Here is a 19,555-nt window from a genome sequence, read left to right as displayed (position 1 = left end):
ATTTTCGATTTTAGTAAGATAATAGAGGCAATCATGAAAGAAAGTCCACAAGCTCCCACCACATGTACCCACCCACTAGCATCCAGGCCTTGTCCTCTTCGTTACTCCTGGTACATGCCAGAGCACCTGTGACACCAGTACAGACAGTTCCTCCATTGGTACACCAGATCCCAGTCCTTCTCCCCTACCCAAGGACATCCCTCCAGCACTGCTGAGAGCCCTCAGTTATGACACATACTGAGGACTGGTTAAAAGTAAAAGACCAAGAAAGCCTAAATGCCCACCAACAGGAGAGTGGTTAAATATATTACACTTAAGGCCAGGCGTGGTGGCTAACACCTGTGATCCAAGCACTTTGGAGGCCAAGGCGGGCAGATCACCTGAGGTCGGGAGTTCAAGACCAGCCTGACTAACATGGTGAAACCCCGTCTTTTAAAAAAAATAAAAAAAATAAAAAATATATATATGTTACACTTGAACAATGAAGCAAAATATCCATATACACTTTATATTTCCATATAAGGAGAGACATGCAGTTCTCCTGTTTCCTAAATCAAATCAGTCTCTGAGAAGCCATGTCCCTAGGTGAGGGAAGAAACAGTCAGTGGACAGCCATCTTTGACTGTCTTCTCACCTACCTTCTATGACCAATGGCCAAGAAATCATTTTCCTGATATTTCAGAGTTTAAGAAATGGAGAAACAATTGCAGAGTAAGCAGAATTTGAATTAGGAGACCTGGATTTGGAACCTGGCTCTGAACTTGCCTGCCATTTGAATACACTGCAATCTTGAAGGATTTTAGTTTCCCCATCTATAAAATGGGAATAAGACCACCTGCCTCCCAGGGCAGTTGTGAGGATTAAATAAGATGACTTATGTGGAAGAATATGACACACAATGCCTGAGACATTACCATCTATTAACTTAGCCCTCACAATCATCCTGTGAGGCAGAGAAAACAGGTATTAGTGTCCCCTCTTCACAGATAAGAAAACTAGAATGAAGGCTGGGCCTGGTGGTTCACGCCTGTAATCCTAGTACTTTGGGAGGCCGAGGCAGGTGGATCACTTGAGGTCCGGAGTTTGAGACCAGCCTTGCCAACATGGTGAAACCCTGTCTCTACTAAAAATAAGAAATTAGCCAGGCACGGTGGTGCATATCCATAATCCCAGGTATTTGGGAGGCTGAGACAGGAGAATTGCTTGAACCCAGGAGACAGAGGTTGCAGTGAGCCGAGAATGCCCCACTGCACTCCAGCCTTGGGTGACAGAGTGAGACTCCATCTCAAATAATAAAAAAATAAATAAGATAAAATAAAATATAAAATTAAAAAAAAAAGAAAACTAGGGATGAAAAATGGTCAGAAAGAACCAGTATAAGGTCCAAGAGCCAGTGGTGATTTCACTGTGTTGGTTTCACCACTCTCTGTTGTCTGATGAATATTATCATAATGCCTTTAGAATTCTTAAATCTAAAGGCAACAGAATTAGAGTTTGCAACATAAATTCTGATAGTCTTTGTTTCTTTCTGAGAAAATTTCATATTTCTGAAAAAAGTATTTCTTTGCAAAAGCTCATTTTGAAAGTCTGGGCTAGAGTGCCCATAATTTAAATTCTAATTTATATACATGCATACATATATATGCTCCCCCCTCCAATGAATTAATTACATATTTTGTTCATTGACTTATTTTTTTTTTTGCCTCCCCCCCATTATTTTAAACAATGTGACCTTCATCTCCCCAAAATAATTCCTTCTTTCCATTTGTCTTACAGATGAGGTAAGACAGACATGTATTCCTTTTGAGTTGTTACAAGTGGTATTGAGAAACTGGACCCATTTTTCATTTAAAAGTTTCTAATAATTTGTAGCATCCTACCTCTGGGTCCTCAGCATCAATCTGGTTTAGATGGACGTCTCCTGTTGTAAGCCACTGGAAAACAACATCCTAAATTAAAAAAAAAAAATACATAATTAAGACAGTTGGTTATTTGAAAAGAACTGAGGGTCAGGACTAGAAAATTAACTCAAGAAAAATGATAAATGAAAAAAGATTAAACCAGTGATTCAGAAAAGGGTAGCTAGCCTTGTCTTGATGAAATCCTATGAGAACTCAAAAGGTTTTCTTCACCCTAATGCAACTTTTTTTTTTTTTTGAGACAGAGTCCCGCTCTGTTGCCCAGGCTGGAGTTTGGTGGCCTGATCTTGGCTCAATGCAATCTCTGCCTCCCGGGTTCAGGTGATTCTCCTGTCTCAGCCTCTTAAGTAGCTGGGATTACAGGAACCTGCCACCATGCCCGGCTGATTTTTGTATTTTTAGCAGACAGAGTTTCACCATGTTGGTCAGGCTGGTCTTGAACTCCTGATCTTAGGTGATCTGCCCACCTTGGCCTCTCAGAGTGGCGGGATTACAGGCATGAGCCACCATGCCCATCATAATGCAACTTTTATTATCAGAAATTTATAATTTATCTTTAAGCACTCTAACCTCTAACCACAAGCTAAAATTTATTAAAACTTGTTCACAATCCTGAATTAATCTCTGTTTCCAACCCAAATGCCCATTGATGATAGACTGGACAGGGCAAATGTGGCACATATACACCATGGAATACTATGCAGCCATAAAAAATGATGAGTTCGTGTCCTTTGTAGGAACATGGATGAACCTGGAAACCATCATTCTCAGCAAACTGACACAAGAACAGAAAATCAAACACCACATGTTCCCACTCATAGGCAAGTGTTGAACAATGAGAACGCATGGACACAGGGAGGGGAGCATCACACTCTGAGGTCTGTTGTGGGGAATAGAGGAGGGACAGTGGTGGGTAGGGAGATGGGGAGGGATAACATGGGGAGAAATGCCAGATATAGGTGATGGGGATGGAGGCAGCAAACCACATTGCCATGTATGTACCTATGCAACAATCCTGCATGTTCTTTATATGTACCCCAGAACCTAAAATGAAATAAAATAAATAAAGTAAAACTTTTAAAAAGCAGAATATCTAGGTAAGGCGTGGTGTCTCACACCTGTAATCTCAGCGCTTTGGGAGGCTGAGGCAGGTGGATCACCTGAAGTCAGGAGTTCGAGACCAGCCTGGCCAACATGATGAAACCCTGTCTCTACTAAAAATATAAAAATCAGCCTGGTGTGGTGGCAGGCACCTGTAATCCGAACTATTCAGGAGGTTGAGGCAGGAGAATCACTTGAACCTGGGAGGCGGAGGTTGCAGTGACCCAAGATGGTGCCATTACACTCCAGCCTGGGTGAGAGAAGGAGACTCCATGTCAAAAAAAAAAAAAAAAAAAAATCTAGATCTCCCATAATGTATCTAGAGACATTTGAAACTTCATGTAAATTCCACAGAAATAAGATCTTAATCAATCTCCCAATATAACAATTATAAGGCTGAAGGAATTTACTTCATGAAAAAAATATTTCAGTGGGAGCTTCTTCCTCTCACTAGAATCACACCAATAGACAGCTCTGGCACATAGTGTACAGGTATTTGCTTCCTCCCTCTGCCATCCTCCATAAGACATGTTCCCTTTGCATTATTTTGACAAAATTGCAATGCCTTTACTTTACTTGCCACATCAGTCAGTGAGCACACCTCTACAGAACACTTCTAATTACCATTCCATGCCATCGGCCCCTCCTCTCCATTCACACCTTTACTCCCATGATTCAGGTCTCTATTCTTTCTTGCCTAGTAACACCACTGGCTTCCTAACTGGATCTATGCTGCCTCCTCCTTTCCACCTTCCACACAACTGACAGAAGAGTCTTTCTGGGCCAGGTGCAGTGGCTCACGCCTGTAATCCTAGCACTCTGGGAGGCTGAGCCGGGCGGATCACCTGAGGTCAGGAGTTTGAGACCAGCCTGACCAACATGGAAAAATACCACATCTCTACTAAAAATACACAATTAGCTGGGTGTTTTTAACACACGCCTATAATCCCAGCTACTCGGGAGACTGAGATAGGAGAACTGCTTCAACTCAGGAAGCAGAGGTTGCGGTGAGCCGAGATCAGGCCACTGCATTCCAGCCTGGGCAACAAAAGTGAGACACCATCTCAGAAAAAAAAGAATCTTTCTAAAACATTCTAGAAGTTCTTTTTTTTTTTTTTTTAATTTATACAAATTTTTTTTATTTTTTTAAGATGAGGTTTCACCATGTTGGTCAGGCTGGTCTTGAACTCCCAACCTCAGGTGATCCGCCCGCCTTGGCCTCCAAAATGCTTGGATTACAGGTGTGAGCCACTATGTCCGGCCAGAAGTTCTTTCATTAACAACAACAAAGAAGGTTTCCGAAACACAGATCTAGCATTGCCCAAGGCTGCGGAAAACCCAAGGGCTCCCTGTGGCTTTCAGCATTAAGTTCAAGCTCTTTGGACTTACACGTGATACTGCTGTTGAACTTGTTCCTCTCTGTCTCTCCAGGCTCAGCTCCCACCTCACCTGGCATGCTTAGAAACACCCTTCTGGGTTTACTAATTTGTCTTTCTCTCTCAGTGTATTACAGACTTTTCCAAAGCAGGAACTATGCCTGACTCACCTTTGTATTCTTTTTTCTTTTTTTAATTTTTTTTTTTTTAAGACAGGGTTTCACCATGTTGGCCAGGCTGGTCTTGAACTCCTGACCTCAGGTGATCCGCCTGCCTCGGCCTCCCAAAGTGCTGAGATTACAGGAGTGAGCCACCACGCTCGGCCTCACCTTTGTATTCTTAGTGCCTGGCATATAATGGGTTCTGAGTAGCTGGTTTTAAATGAGCAAATAAACTTGTCAGTATTTTTTTAAATGGCATGAAAACAGTACTTATACATTGTACATTAATGTGACAAAAAAAAAAGCTCACCATGATTTTGCTGTTTTCTTCTTTGTCCAAATATTGGTCACTGAACATGTGACATGAACCAAGCACTGCCAGCTTCCCTCCTTGGTTCTATTAACAACAAAGCAGGGTCAGATACTCAAATCTGAAAATGCATCTCATGTATCCTAGTCCCCAGACACTTATCAGAATCATGCTGGCAACTGTCTTATATACTGAAGAGTGCCAATTCACATCTAGATTTTAAAGTTTAGAAATACCAACTATAATAACTACTACACTTTAACCTGCCTCTCATTTTAGGTACTTCTGTATTTTTCTATTTTACTTTAACAAAAACTAACATAAATTAATTCTACATTAGCTGGGTGTGGTGAGGCACAACTATAGTCTAGCTACTTGGGAAGCTGGGGCAGGAGAATCACTTGAGCCCAGGAGTTCAAGGTTACAATGAGCTATGACTGCACTACTGCACTATAGCCTGGGAGACAGAGCAAGACCCTGCCTCTAAAAATTTAAAAAAAAAAAAAATTAAATTGGTTCTACAGCATTTTCCCATTTTTATTTATCTTATAAATGAAGATCATAATTTTAAAGGGAAAAAAAGATAAACCCAAAGACAATCTGCATAGTTAAAGATACCTATGGCTACCAAAAAAAGTATTTAAATAAGATCCAAATAGAAAAGCTAAAGCAGGCTGGGTGCAGTGGCTCACGCCTGTGATCTCAGCACTTTGGGAGGTCGAGGTGGGGGGATCACCCTGAGGTCAGTAGTTTAAGACCAGCTTCGTCAAGATAGCGAGGTGAAACCTTGTCTCTACTAAAAATACAAAAATTAGTCGGACATGGTGGTGCATGCCTGTATACCCACAGCTACTTGGGAGACTGCAGCGGAAGGATTGCTTGAACCCGGGAGGCAAGGTTACAGTGAGCTAAGATCATGCCACTGTACTCCAGCCTGGGCAACAGAGTAAGACTCTGTTCAAAGAAAGCTAAGGCAAGGCTGGGTGAGGTGGCTCATGCCTGCAATCTTAACACTTTAGGAGGCCAGGGCGGGTGGATCACTTGAGGTCAGGAGTTCAAGACCAGCCTGGCCAACATGGTGAAACCCCATCTCTACTAAAAATACAAAAATTAGCCAGGCATGGTGGCATGTGCCTGTAATCCCAGCTACTCGGGAAGCTGAGGCAGGAGAATCCCTCAAACATGGAAGGTGGAGGTTGCAGTGAGCCAACATCGTGCCACTGCACTCCAGCCTGGGCAAAATAGTAAGACTCCGTGTCACATAAAAAAGAAAACTAAGGCACAAGCATGAAAGAGTCACAAAATAACAACTGGTTAATGAGAAAAAAATTTTAATACTTATAATTTTTTTTTTTTGAGACAGAGTCTCACTCTTGTCGCCTAGACTAGAGTGCAATGGCCTGATCTCAGCTCACTGTAACCTCTGCCTCCCAGGTTCAAGCAATTCTCCTGCCTCAGCCTCCTGAGTAACTGGGATTATAGGCGTGCACTGCCATGCCTGGCTAATTTTTATATTTTTAGTGGAGATGGGGTTTCACCATGTTGGCCAGGCTGGTCTCGAATTCCTGACCTCAGGTAATTCCCCTGCCTCGGCCTCCTAAAGTGCTGGGATTACAGGCGTGAGTCACTGTGCCTGGCCACAAGACTTGTAATTTTTAACAAATAAAAACAAAGTACTTTTGCCTATCAGATAAATTAATATGAAAAAATTATAAACAATGCTGGTCAAGTTTTAGTGAAACGAGTTCTTCAAAAAAAAAGAAACCAACAAAAAAAAGAAATGAGTTCTTCTACACATTATTGCTGAAACTGTTAACATATGCAACAAAGCAGTCTGAAACATATAAAAAATTCTATGCACAGTTGTGTAGTTATAGTCACAAAAAATTAGAAATAAATCCAAATGTTCTCAAAAAAGTAATTCAGAATAATGGAAACTTCTTCAGCAGTTAAATTTCATATTATAAAGGGTTTTCAGTAACATGGGAAAATGCTTCCAAAATATCACTGAGTTAAAAGGAAAAAAGTACACTGTAATTTTTTTTTTTCTTCCATTTTTAGAGACAGGGTCTCACTCTGTTCTGTCAGGCTGGAGTATAGTGGCACAATCACAGCTCACTATAGCCTTCAACTCCTGGGTTCAAGTGATCCTCAGCCTCCCAAGTAGCCAAGACTACAGGAGTACAACATGACATCCAGCTAACTTTTTCGTAAAGACAGGTCTTGTTATGTTGCCCAGGCTGGTATTGAACTCCTGGCCTCAAGTGATCCTACCTCCTTAACCTCCCAAAGTGCTAAGATGATAGGCGTGAGTCAGCACGCCTCACCGATACTATAAATTATATAGCTATCCTACTTTAAAGCTTACGAGGCAAATAAAATAAGGCAAAGCAAAAGTGGGACAAAGTGAATAATACGTCAGTCTGGGCTATCTTGGGAGTCTTGGAGTAATGTGATGGGGGAATTATTTTTTCCTTCTGTTTTATCTCTGCATTGTTCAATTTTTCTACAATTATTGTAATATTTCTGCAACGTTACTTTTTTTTTTTTTTTTGAGATAGTGTCTTGCTCCGTTGCCCAGGCTGGAGTGCAGTGGCATGAACTTGGCTCACTACATCCTCTGCCTCCAGGGTTCAAGCCAATCTCTTGCCTCAGTCTCCCGAGTAGCTGGGGTCACAAGCACATACCATCACACCGGGTTAATTTTATGTGGTTTTAGTAGAGACAGGGTTTCACCATGTTGGCCAGGCTAGTCTTGAATTCCTGACCTCAAGTGATTCACCTGTCTTGACTTTCCAAAGTGCTGAGATTACAGGAGTGAGCCACCACTCCCAGCCCAACAATGAGCATATATTAGTTTTGTAATAGAGAAAAACAGTTCAATAGTAAGAATACAAAATGAAATTAGTTTTTCTAGCTACATCACATACAGGGAACAGGCAATTATAATAGCCCTAGGAAAAGAATTATACTAAGCCAGAGATGTAAGAGATATAAGTACATACTTTCTATACATTTTTTAAAAACTGGCAAAACAAACTCTGATTTGTACCACATTAAAAGCAAATGCTTCATAGTCCACCACAAGCTAATTTTTTTTTTTTTTTTTTTTTTTTTGAGATGGAGTCTTGCTCTGTCTCCAGGCTGGAGTGCAGTACCACCATCTTGACTCACTGCAACCTCTGCCTCCTGGGTCCACGCAATTCTCATGCCTCAGGCTCCCAAGTCGCTGGGATTACAGGCACATGCTACCACACTCAACTAATTTTTGTATTTTTAGTAGGGACAGGTTTCATCATGTTGGCCAGGATAGTCACAATGTCCTGACCTCATATCTGCCTGCCTCAGCCTCTCAAAATGTTGGGATTACAGACATGAGCCACCGCACCCAGCCAATTTTTGTTTTGTTTTGTTTTTGAGACCGAGTTTTGCTCTTGTTGCCCAGGCTGGAATGCAGTGGTATGATCTCGACTTACTGCAACCTCCACCTACCAGGTTCAAGTGATTCTCCTGCTTCAGCCTCCCAAGTAGCTGGGATTATAGGTATATGCCACCACGCCCGGCTAATTTTGTATTTTTAGTAGAGATGGGGGTTTCTCCATGTTGGTCAGGTTGGTCTTAAACTCCCGACCTCAGGTAATCTACCTACCTCGGCCTCCCAAAGTGCTGGGATTACAGGTGTGAGCCACTACGCCCAGCCAATTTTTGTATTTTTAGTAGAGATTGGGTTTTATCATGTTGGCCAGGCTGGTCTCAGACTCCTGACCTCAAGTGATCCACCCACCTTGGCCTCCCAAAGTGCTGGGATTACAGGCATGAGCAGCATGGTGGCAGGCGCCTGTAATTCCAGCTACTCAGGAGGCTGAGGGAGGAGAATTGCTTGAACCTGGGAGGTGGAGTTGCAGTGAGCCGAGATTGTGCCATTGCACTCCAGCCTGGGCGACAGAACAAGACTCTGTCTCAAAAAAATAAAAAGGCAGTAGGATGTTGGGTCACTGCCTGAGACTAGCTGTGCCCACATTTCTATGGGATCTCTAGGAAAATAACTGGAAAAATCGTTTCCTGATATGTTTTCCTAGGATAAACTAAAATAACAGCAATATAATTCTGTGTTATTTTGTGTAATATGTTGACTCCATCTGTTCCTGAATGTATTCTCTTTACACTGAGGGTGACAGCCCATAGTCACAGATAGGATTAAAAGTTATTTTAATCAATATGCTGCCATAGAATTAAAAAAAATAGAAAAAAGAAAAAAATAACTTTAAAAGTTATAATACAGGTAGCCTCATGCTATAGTGAAAAAGCTTTGGGTTTAGAATAATAAGAGCTAGGTTTAGGCCTTAACTTCATCAGTTGCTGGACAATCCACTGTTTCCCCATAAGCAAAATGTATAAAACTGAAATACTACTTTGCAGGACTGGCAGGAAGACCAATGTGAAAACATATAAAAGGCTTCTGGAAATGGTAAGGTAGTTTTTATTATTTCAACAATAAAAATAACATCTACACCCATATCTAAGAAAGGCTGTACCTTTGAGTGATAGAAAGCCAGAATGGGTCTGTTAAGTGGGAAGCAAACGGAGCCTGTAGACAGAACAGCTACTGCTGGTTTCATGACACTCAATGTGGCACCAAAAGGATATACAAAGGTGAGAGCCCTGCAAGAAATTAAACACATTCAAATCTTAAAAACATGAATACAAAAATTCTAAAAATAATTTCAGCGTTTCTTAACAGTCTTTTTTGAAACAGTCTCATTCTGTCACCCAGGCTGCAGTGCAGTGGTGGGATCTTGGATCACTGTAACCACCTCCCAGGTTTAGTAACCACCTCCCAGGTTTCAGCTATTCTCCTGCCTCAGCCTCCAAAGTAGCTGGGACTACATGTGCCTGCTATTGCACACAGCTAATTTTTGTATTTTTAGTAGAGCCAGGGTTTTACCATGTTTGCCAGGTTGGTCTTGAACTCCTGGCCTCAAGTGATCTGCCTGCCTCGGCCTCCCAAAGTGCTGGGATTACAGCCACGAGCCACTGCACTCAGCCGAGTAACACTCTTTGATTCATTATCAAACACAAAATTCCTTGTAAGCTTTGGTTTAACTTAAAAATTGGGACAACTCTAGCTACACATTTAATAAAGCATTTTAACAAATATGAAAGAAAATTAATAGGAAAGTATAAATGACTATCTGCAAGAACTAAAGTAGCCCCTAATGGAGTGGGGAGGAAGACGACAAGGCCTCATCCAAGAACTGAACTCGAGCTATACTTGAGTTGCTCTGCATAATAGCTTAGTGGCAAATACGTTCTTTTTCCTTAGGTTTGGCTGGTACTATCTCTAAGAATTAATGTCTGGGGCCGGGCGCGGTGGCTCACGCCTGTAATCCCAGCACTTTGGGAGGCCAAGGAGGGTGGATCACGAGGTCAAGAGATCGAGACCATCCTAGTCAACATGGTGAAACCATGTCTCCACTAAAAATACAAAAAATTAGCTGGGCATGGTGGCGCATGCCTGCAATCCCAGCTACTCAGGAGGCTGAGGCAGGAGAATTGCCTGAACCCAGGAGGCGGAGGTTGCAGTGAGCCGAGATTGCGCCCTTGCACTCCAGCCTGGGTAACAAGAGCAAAACTGTCTCAAATAAAAAAAAAAAAAAAAAAAAAAAAGAATTAATGTCTGTCAATGGAAGGGTATGTTACTACTTGAATGTCACATGAATAGAAGCATAAATATACTCCACATTGGACATTTCTATACAGATCTGCTTTGGAGTCCCTCCTCTACTCTACACTGTCCTAACGAAGACTTGCCTTAGATTATCTAGAGTGAATCGGTCTGACCTGGGGCAATGTACTCCTGGAGAGGGTGTGGGATAGAGGAGCAGGGGTGATGTGCGGATCCTGGGGTGAGGCCAAACCATGCAGGACAGGCTAGGGTTTTACTGAAAGGTGGAGCTCTGCAAAGCTTGAAGGAATTGCTCTCAGAATGGAGAGAAACAGATCTTAAGACCAGAGCGTAAGGTTAGAAACCAGGGGGAAGCACCCATGAGGAGTTCCTCATAGAGATTTTAATTTACCATTTTCTTTAGACCACAAAAATTCTTTTTAGCTTAAGTTTAAAATTATTTCCCTCCAGTGTTTTTGTTTTTGTTTTTGTTTTAAGACAGGGTCTCACTTTGTTGCCCAGGCTGGAGTGCAGTGGCATGAACATGGTTCACTACAGCCTCAATTTCCTGGGCTCAAGTGATTCTCTTGCCTTAGCCCCCTGAGTAGCTGGGATAACAGGTGCATGCCACCACACCCAACTAATTTTTGTATTTTTTGCAGAAATGGGGTTTCACTATGTTGCCCAGGCTGGTCTCAAATTCCTGAGCTCAGGACATTTACCCACTTTGACTTCTCAACGTGCTGAGATTACAAGGGTAAACCACGGGCCTGGCCTCCCTCTGGTGTTAATCTTCCCCATTCTTTCAGTAAAGTCTCATCTATCCTATGACTTTTGTTGTCATACCATGAAAGAGAAGTGGTATCTGGCCCAGATTATCCATACTCCCCCTTCCACCCTTATTCCAGCAGTATCCCAGCAAGGTGGATTACAGCCCATGAGCTCCAGGCCAGAAGCAGAAGAAAATCAGCAGCTGTCCACGGAGAAGAAAAGGTAAGTGGGAGAAACAGTCATATGGAGGTCAACGCACATCTAACCCCGACACTTTCCCCAAATGCAATCAACGGAAGATGATTCTCAAGGCAGAAGGGAGAATGGACACTGGAGTAATAAGATGAAAACTATCCGCTATTATTTACATGCCTCTATTTCTTTTGTTACTACTAAGAAATAAATGAGACTAGGCAGGTTGTGGTGGCTCACGCCTGTAATTCCAACACTTTGGGAGGCTGAGGCGGGTAGATCACCTGAGGTTAGGAGTTCGAGACCAGCCTGGCCAACATGGTCAACCCTGTCTCTACTCAAAATACAAAAATTAGCTGGGCGTGGTGGCAGGCACCTGTAATCTCAGGTACTCGGGAGGCTAAGGCAGGAGAATTGCTTGAACCCGGGAGGTGGAGGTTGCTGTGAGCTGAGCTGGCACAACTGTACTCCAGTGGGGGTGAAACTCTGTCTGAAAAGAAAAACAAAAAAACAGAAATCAATGAGACTGACATTTTTTTTTTTTTTTGAGACGGAGTTTCGCTCGTTACCCAGGCTGGAGTGCAATGGCGCGATTTCGGCTCACCGCGACCTCCGCCACCTGGGTTCAGGCAATTCTCCTGCCTCAGCCTCCTGAGTAGCTGGGATTACAGGCACGCGCCACCATGCCCAGCTAATTTTTTGTATTTTAGTAGAGACGGGGTTTCACCATGTTGACCAGGATGGTCTCGATCTCTTGACCTCGTGATCCACCCTCCTTGGCCTCCCAAAGTGCTGGGATTACAGGCGTGGGCCACCGCGCCCGGCCTGAGACTGACATTTTGATAAGACTAAGTATAAACTTAAACACCCATCCCCAAAACAGAACTTTCCAAACCACATGTGAATGAATAAGATTAGCTCAGTGAAAAGTTGGGGAAAGAGTTTTCCTAAAAGAGAGAATAGCTTGTGTAAAGTCCCTAAGATGAGTACAAGCTTCACTTATTTAAGGATTCAAACAAAGTCAGTGTGGCTACAACAGAGTGAGAGAAGGAAGAAGGGACCTAATAGGAAATGAGGATAAATGAGAATCTGAGATTCCAACAGGCCAAGATATATCAAAGTCTACCAGGAAGCTGTGTTTCCTGGATGACCCAGGAAAGGAACAACTAAACATATTCCCTTCACCACAATTAATTACAAAGTCATAACGCAACAACAGGTAGGGTACCATGCTTTAAACTTTACAAAGCACTTTCACAAATATCACTTCACTGAAATTTTCCAACAATTTTGTAAGATTAACATTGTCCCTATTACACAGATAAACAGTTACTATGCCTTGGGTTACCCTTGGAAAGTTAAGAGAGGAAATCAGAACTTTCTAATAATTCCTTCTAACTCCAAGTCTACAGTTCTTTTACCTATACCAATTGGATAAGCCAACACAAAGTGAAATAATTAGATTGATTCTTGATGGTCAAAAATATTAACTCTGTGAATGATGTTGCTATACAATTTCCCCCTTTATGACTTTACTTTGGTTTCTACTAAGAAAGGTCTTCCCTACTCCAAGAATTTAAAATATTCACACACACACACACACACACATACACACATACTTTTTTTTTTTGAGTCAGAGTCTCACTCTGTTGCCAAAGCTGGAGTGAGTATAGTGGTGGAATCTCAGCTCATTGCAATCTCCGCTTCCCAGGTTCAAGCAATTCTCCTACCTCAGCTGCCTGGGTAGCTAGGATTATAGGCATGTGCCACCACGTCCAGCTAAGTTTTGTACTTTTTAGTAAAGATGGGGTTTCACTTGTTGGCCAGGTTGGTCTTGAACTCTTAACCTCAGGTGATCTGTCCGCCTCAGTCTCCCAAAGTGCTGGGATTACAGGCGTGAGCCATAGTAACCAGCACTTCTCCATTCCATTCCATTTATTTCATTTCAATATTCCATTTCATTTCATAATTTTTTTTTTTTTTTTTTGAGACAGAGTCTCACTCTGTTGCCAGGCTGGAGTGCAGTGGCATGATCTCGGCTCACTGCAACCTCCGCCTCCCAGGTTCAAACAATTCTCCTTCTTCAGCCTCCTGAGTAGCTGAGACTACAGGCACGTATCACCATGCCCAGCTCATTTTTGTATTTTTAGTAGAGTTGGGGTTTCACCATGTTGGCCAGGATGGTCTCCAACCCTTGGCCTCATGATCCGCCTGCCTCAGCCTCCCAAAGTGCTGGGATTACAGGCATAAGCCACCACACCTGGCCTCATTTCATCATTTTGTTTTATTTCTTCGAGACAGAGTCTTGCTATCTTCTACAGGCTGGAGTGCAGTGAAGGGATCTTGGCTCACTGCAACCTCCACATCCCAGCAATTTTCCTGCCTCCGCCTCCCAAGTAGCTGGGATTACAGGCATGCACCACCATGCCCAGCAAATTTTTGTATTTTTGTATTTTTTTTTTTTGAGACAGAGTTTCACTCTTTTTGCCCAGGCTGGAGTGGAATGGTGCGATCTCGGCTCACTGCAACCTCTGCCTCCCAGGTTCAAGCAATTCTCCTACCTCAGCTTCCCGAGTAGCTGGGACTTACAGGCACCTGCCACAGCACCTGGCTAATTTTGTATTTTTAGAAGAGACAGGGTTTCACTACGTTGGTCAGGCTGGTCTCGAACTCCTGATCTGAGGAGATCCGCCCATCTTAGCCTCCCAAAGTGCTGGGATTACAAGCATAAGCCACTGCCTCTGGCATATGCTTCCATTTTTAACATTTCATTTCTAACATTAAAAACTGTAACGTATCCAGAATATATTTTGGGGTATGGTATGAAAATGAAACTGTTTCTCCAAATGGTTAGCCAGAATTATGTCATCCATCTCTAATACTGAAACGTCACTTTTACTATACACAAATAACCCCCACCCTCCACATTATTTTCATTACTAAAACTTTGTAACATACTTTAACTACATAAAAATGTCAATTTTTATTGGGTAAAATATCTCAAAGTACAGAGGTATTATAAATTTTTTACTATTTCTTTACTAGGACCAGATCTTATTTTATTTTTATTTATTTTTTTGAGACAGTCTTGTTCTGTCACCCAGGCTGGAGTATAGTGGCATGATCACAGCTCACTGCAGCCTCGACCTCCTGGGTTCAAGCAATTCTCTTGCCTCAGCCTCCAGAGTAGCTGGTACTATGGGTGTGTGCCACCACATCTGGCTAATTTAAAAATATTTTTTGTAGAGACAGGGTCCCACTATGTTGCCCAGACTGGTCTTGAACTCTTGGCCTCAACCCATCCATCCATCTCGACCCCGCAAAGTGCTGGGATTATAGGTGTGAGCCACTGCGCACAGCCAATCACATTATTTTATTTTTTAATTTCATTTAGTTTGTTTATTTTTTGAGACAGGGTCTCATCTGTCACCCAGTTGGAGTGCAGCAGTGCAATCTCAGCTCACTGCCACCTCTGCTTCCCGGACTCAAGTAATTCTCCAGCCTCAGTCTCCTGTGTAGCTGGGAAAACAGGTGTGAGCCACCAACACCTGGCTAAATTTTTGTAATTTTTTGTAGAGACAGGGTTTCACCATGTTGCCCAAGCTGGTCTCGAACTCCTGAGCTCAAGTGATCTGCCTGCCTCAGCCTCCCAAAGTGTTGGGATTACAGGCGTGAGCCACAGTACCTAGCCCACATTATTTCATTACTAAAATTTTGAAACATGCATGAAAATTGAATAAAAATTTCAATTTTTATTGGGCAAAATATCTCAAAGTACAGAGGTATTATGAATGAATGAGAAAAAACAAACCATCAATAGAAAAATGGCCAAAGAGCAGTAAACAGGAAATTCACAGAAGAAATACAGTCAATAGACTTTAAAGGCCATACCACAAACTAATAATAATAAAAAATGCAAATTAAAATAAACAGATACTATTTTTACTAGAATACTCCATGCTGGCAAGAGAGAAAAATGGGGTGTGCTCATAGGGACTGTAAGTGCTACCACCTACGTGACAGACATCTGTCAATGCATTATATTTGGTAACTCATCAGTTGGAAGACCTCTGACCCAGAAATTTCAATGCTGAGAAGTTTACCCTAAAAAATACTACCACAAGTGCACAAAACTGTACAAAGATGTTCACTTATCCTAGCACTTCGGGAGGCTGAGGCGGGCGGATCGCCTGAGGTAAAGCGTTCAAGACCAGCCTGATGAACATGGTGAAACTGTCTCTACTAAAAATACAAAAATTAGCCAGGCATGGTGGCAGGTGCCTATAATCCCAGCTACACGGGAGGCTGAGGCAGGAAAATGGCTTGAACTCAGGAAGCAGAGGTTGCAGTGAGCTGAGATTGCACCACTGCACTCTAGTCTGGGTGACAGAGCAAGACCCTGTCTCAAAAAAAAACCAAAAAACAAAAAAGCACAAGTGAACTTTTTTTTTTTTTTGAGATGGAGTTTCACTCTTGTTGCCCAGGCTGGAGTGCAATGACGCAATCTCTGCTCACCGCAAGCTCCGCCTTCCGGGTTCAAGTGATTCTCCGGCCTCAGCCTCCCAAGTAGCTGGGATCACAGGCATGTGCCACCACGCCTGGCTAATTTTGTATTTTTAGAAGAGACAGGGTTTCTCCATGTCAGTCAGGCTGGTCATGAACTCCCGACCTCAGATGAACCGCCTGCCTTGGCCTTCCAAAATGCTGGGATTACAGGTAAGCCACCATGCCTGGCCTATGCTTTATTATATATAATAACAAATACAATTTTTTTTTTGAGACAAAATCTCACTCTGTTCCCCAGGCTAAGTGGTGCAATGGCAGCTCACTGCAACCTCCACCTCCTGGGTTCAATTGATTCTCCTGTCTCAGCCTCCCGAGTAGCTGGGACTATAGGCATGTGCCACCACACCCGGCTAATTTTTGTATTTTTAGTAGAGACGGGGTTTCCCCATGTTGGTTATGCTGGTCTCAAACTCCTGACCTCAGGCGATCCACCTGCCTTGGCCTCCCAAAGTGCTGGGATTACAGGCATGAGCCACCGCGCCCAGCCTAAATACTATGTTTTTATTATTTCTGTGACAGAGTCTCACTCTGTCACCGAGGCTGGAGTGCAGTGGTGCAATGTTGGCTCACTGCAACCTTCACCTCCTGGATTCAAGCAATTCTCCTGCCTCAGCCTCAAGGGTAGCTGAGATTACAGGTGTGCACCACTATGCCCGGCTAATTTTTGTTATTTTTAGAAGAGATGGGGTTTCACCATGGTGGTCAGGCTGGTCTCCAACTCCTGACCTTGTAATCCGCCCACCTCGGCCTCCCAAAGTGCTGGGATTACAGGCATGAGCCACCATACCTGGCCTGAATACTGTATTATTAAGACTACCTTTGGGGGAGGAACATGGACTTACAGTGCAGAGCTTCTACTTTTTTCCTCTTGAACTGTTCAAATTCTGATTATTTTTTTAACCAGAAACAAAAACTCTTTTCATTTAGAAAAAGCAGACTCTCAAAATGATACGTCCTCCTCATGTGGCATTAGAAAACACACTCACTGGGCATTGTTTCCACTGCTTTCCTCGTCAATGATTCCAGGCACAGCCTTTCCTGCAGCTCGGCTAATTTCCCTTGAAGAAGAAAAATTAAAATCTAGTAAACAAAAAAAAATTTGAGAATTTCACACTGCATTCGTAAATATATTAAGTATGAATTGGAGGCAAGGATTTTGGAGACTTCAAGATACAATTTTAAAAAATAAAAGTAGACCCACACATCTTTTGGAATCTTGCAAAAGTTAACATTGAAGTGTCAGAATCAGTTCTCCTCTCTTGTGATTTTTGAGGAAGGGGTTCATATTCTAGGTCCACATTTCAGTAGAATTCCTAGCATAAAGGAAGTTCAAGTGTGGAATGAGTAATTTTAAACATAGGAAAGCTCCAGAAGGCATCTGATGCTACCCCCCTCATGCATTCATTTCTGACTTCCTAAGAACCCCTGATTTATGTTTTAGGATCCAGGTAAGAGAAAGGTGACTCCATCACAGGCTGCAGGGGATGGATGACCTAGCTATGCCATCAGGCCACTTTGGGATACACACTGTAGCTTAGGCCAGCTTAAACAGAGCAAATCTCAGGACTACTATTTTTTTTTTAGACAGAGTTTGCTCTTGTTGCCTAGGCTGGAGTGCAACGGCGTGATCTCGGCTCACCACAACCTGTGCCTCCAGGGTTCAAGTGATTCTTCTGCCTCAGTCTCCCAAGTAGCTGGGATTTCAGGCATGTGCCACCACACCCAGCTAATTTTGCATTTTTTAGTAGAGATGGGGTTCCCCCATGTTGGTCACGCTGGTATCAAACTCCAGACCTCAGGTTATCCATCCATCTCGGCCTCCCAAAGTGCTGGGATTACAGGCATGAGCCACTGTGCCTGGCCTTTTAAAATTTTTATTTATTTATTATTTTTTATTTTTTTTGAGACAGGGTCTCACTCTGTTGCCCAGGCTGGAGTGTAGTGGCATGATCTTAGCTCACCGCAACTTCCGCATCAGTTGGGTTCAAGTGATTCTCCCACCTCAGCCTCCAGAGGAGATGGGACTACAGTCTCACACCACCACACCTGGCTAATTTTTGTATTTTCAGTAGAGATGGGGTTTCGCCATGTTGGCCAGGCTGGTCTCAAACTCCTGACATCATGTGACCTGCCTGCCTAGGCCTCCCCAAATGCTGGGATTACAGGTGTGAGCCACCACACCCAACCAGGACTACTCTTCCTGGGAATGCTGGGACCAAGGCATGCTCTCTTTTTTCAGATGGTATGGCATGCAGATATAAACATGACAACTGTTAAAACTATTCAGCTCACACATACAGGAGAGCAGAGCCAAGAGAACTACAGAGAAATAGAACTAGATCCCTGATGACAGGAATCTTTCAGTTAATCCATAGCCAACGCCTGCACTATTTCTGGGCTTTCTGATTACATGAATTTACTGTTTAATCTCTTTATCAAAAAACTATCTATTGTTTAGTTTCTTTATTGTTTAACCCCATTTGAATAGGGTTTTCTGTCACTTGCAACTGGAAGTATCCTAAATGACAAAAAGGTAAATGTGGGCGAGGCATTATGGCTAAGCCTATAATCCTAGCACTTTGGGAGGCCAAGGTAGGAGGATCACTTGAGGCCAGGAGTTCAAGACCAGCCTGGGCAACATGGTGAGGCCCCATTTCTATAAAAATTTTAAAAAATTAGCCAGGCATGGTAGTACATGCCTGTAGCCCCAGCTACTTGGGGGACTAAGGTGGGAGGATCACTTAAGCCTAGGAGGTCAAAGCTGCAGTGAGCTGTGTTCCCACCACTGTATTCCAGCCTGAGCAACAGAGCAAGACTCTGTCTCAAAAACAAAATAAAAAATAAGGTGTATGTCAAGTAAGTTTCAACAGATGGAGAAATATAATTTGATGAATGAGAAGTAGTAATATAGTAAAATAAATTACAATAACATAAAAAGGCAAGAAAGAAGGGATAGTGAAAAGAATTGTGTGAGAAGAGATGAGGGAAGATTCATGTAAAAGAAATGAATTATGTGTAAAGATATTTCTGCTTTCTTTCTTTTTTTTTTTTTTGAGATGAAGTCTTGCTCTGTCACCCAGGCTGGAGTGCAATGGTGCAATCTTGGCTCACTGCAGCCTCCACTCAATTCTCCTGCCTCAGCCTCCCAAACAGCTGGGAGTACAGGTGCATGCCACCACATTCAGCTGAGTTTTTGTATTTTTAGTAGAGACAAGGTTTCACCGTGTTGGCCAAGCTTGTTTCGAACTCCTGACCTCAAATGATCCACACGCCTTGGCCTTCCAAAGTGCTGGGATTACAGGCATGAGCCACTGGGTCTGGCCAAGGTATTTCTGCTTTCAACATGCTCACCTGTTCAAGACTCCACTGGAAACTAGAGCTTCTTTAGGATGGAAATATTTATGATATACAGTTCTAACCACAGCATCTACGAGGGAAAAAGAGAAGGAGGCATATTTTAGGTTAGAAATAAGTTTGATATTATAGACTCATAC

The 19,555-nt window shown here is 42.7% G+C and overlaps 1 protein-coding gene across 3 annotated transcripts in view; it reads right to left on the bottom strand.

Moving 5' to 3' along the window:
- The window catches only part of IFT52 (intraflagellar transport 52), a 49,841-nt gene that overhangs the window by 17,759 nt on the left and 12,527 nt on the right, over positions 1-19,555 (bottom strand). For all 3 annotated transcript variants that reach the window (XM_021669111.2, XM_064382459.1, XM_064382458.1), the window contains 5 exons: positions 19,413-19,488; positions 17,048-17,119; positions 9,403-9,529; positions 4,868-4,954; positions 1,881-1,949 (listed from right to left, as the gene is read on the bottom strand). In XM_021669111.2, the coding sequence (XP_021524786.2) occupies positions 1,881-1,949; positions 4,868-4,954; positions 9,403-9,529; positions 17,048-17,119; positions 19,413-19,488 (431 nt within the window). The remainder of the gene's footprint in view (positions 1-1,880; positions 1,950-4,867; positions 4,955-9,402; positions 9,530-17,047; positions 17,120-19,412; positions 19,489-19,555) is intronic.

This window comes from Aotus nancymaae, unplaced genomic scaffold, assembly GCF_030222135.1.
Source record: "Aotus nancymaae isolate 86718 unplaced genomic scaffold, 86718_ANA_hifiasm-v0.15.2.pri h1tg000029l, whole genome shotgun sequence".
NCBI lineage: Eukaryota > Metazoa > Chordata > Mammalia > Primates > Aotidae > Aotus > Aotus nancymaae.
Note: the sequence above shows the minus strand (reverse complement) of the source record. Positions and strands in the feature narration are given on the sequence as shown.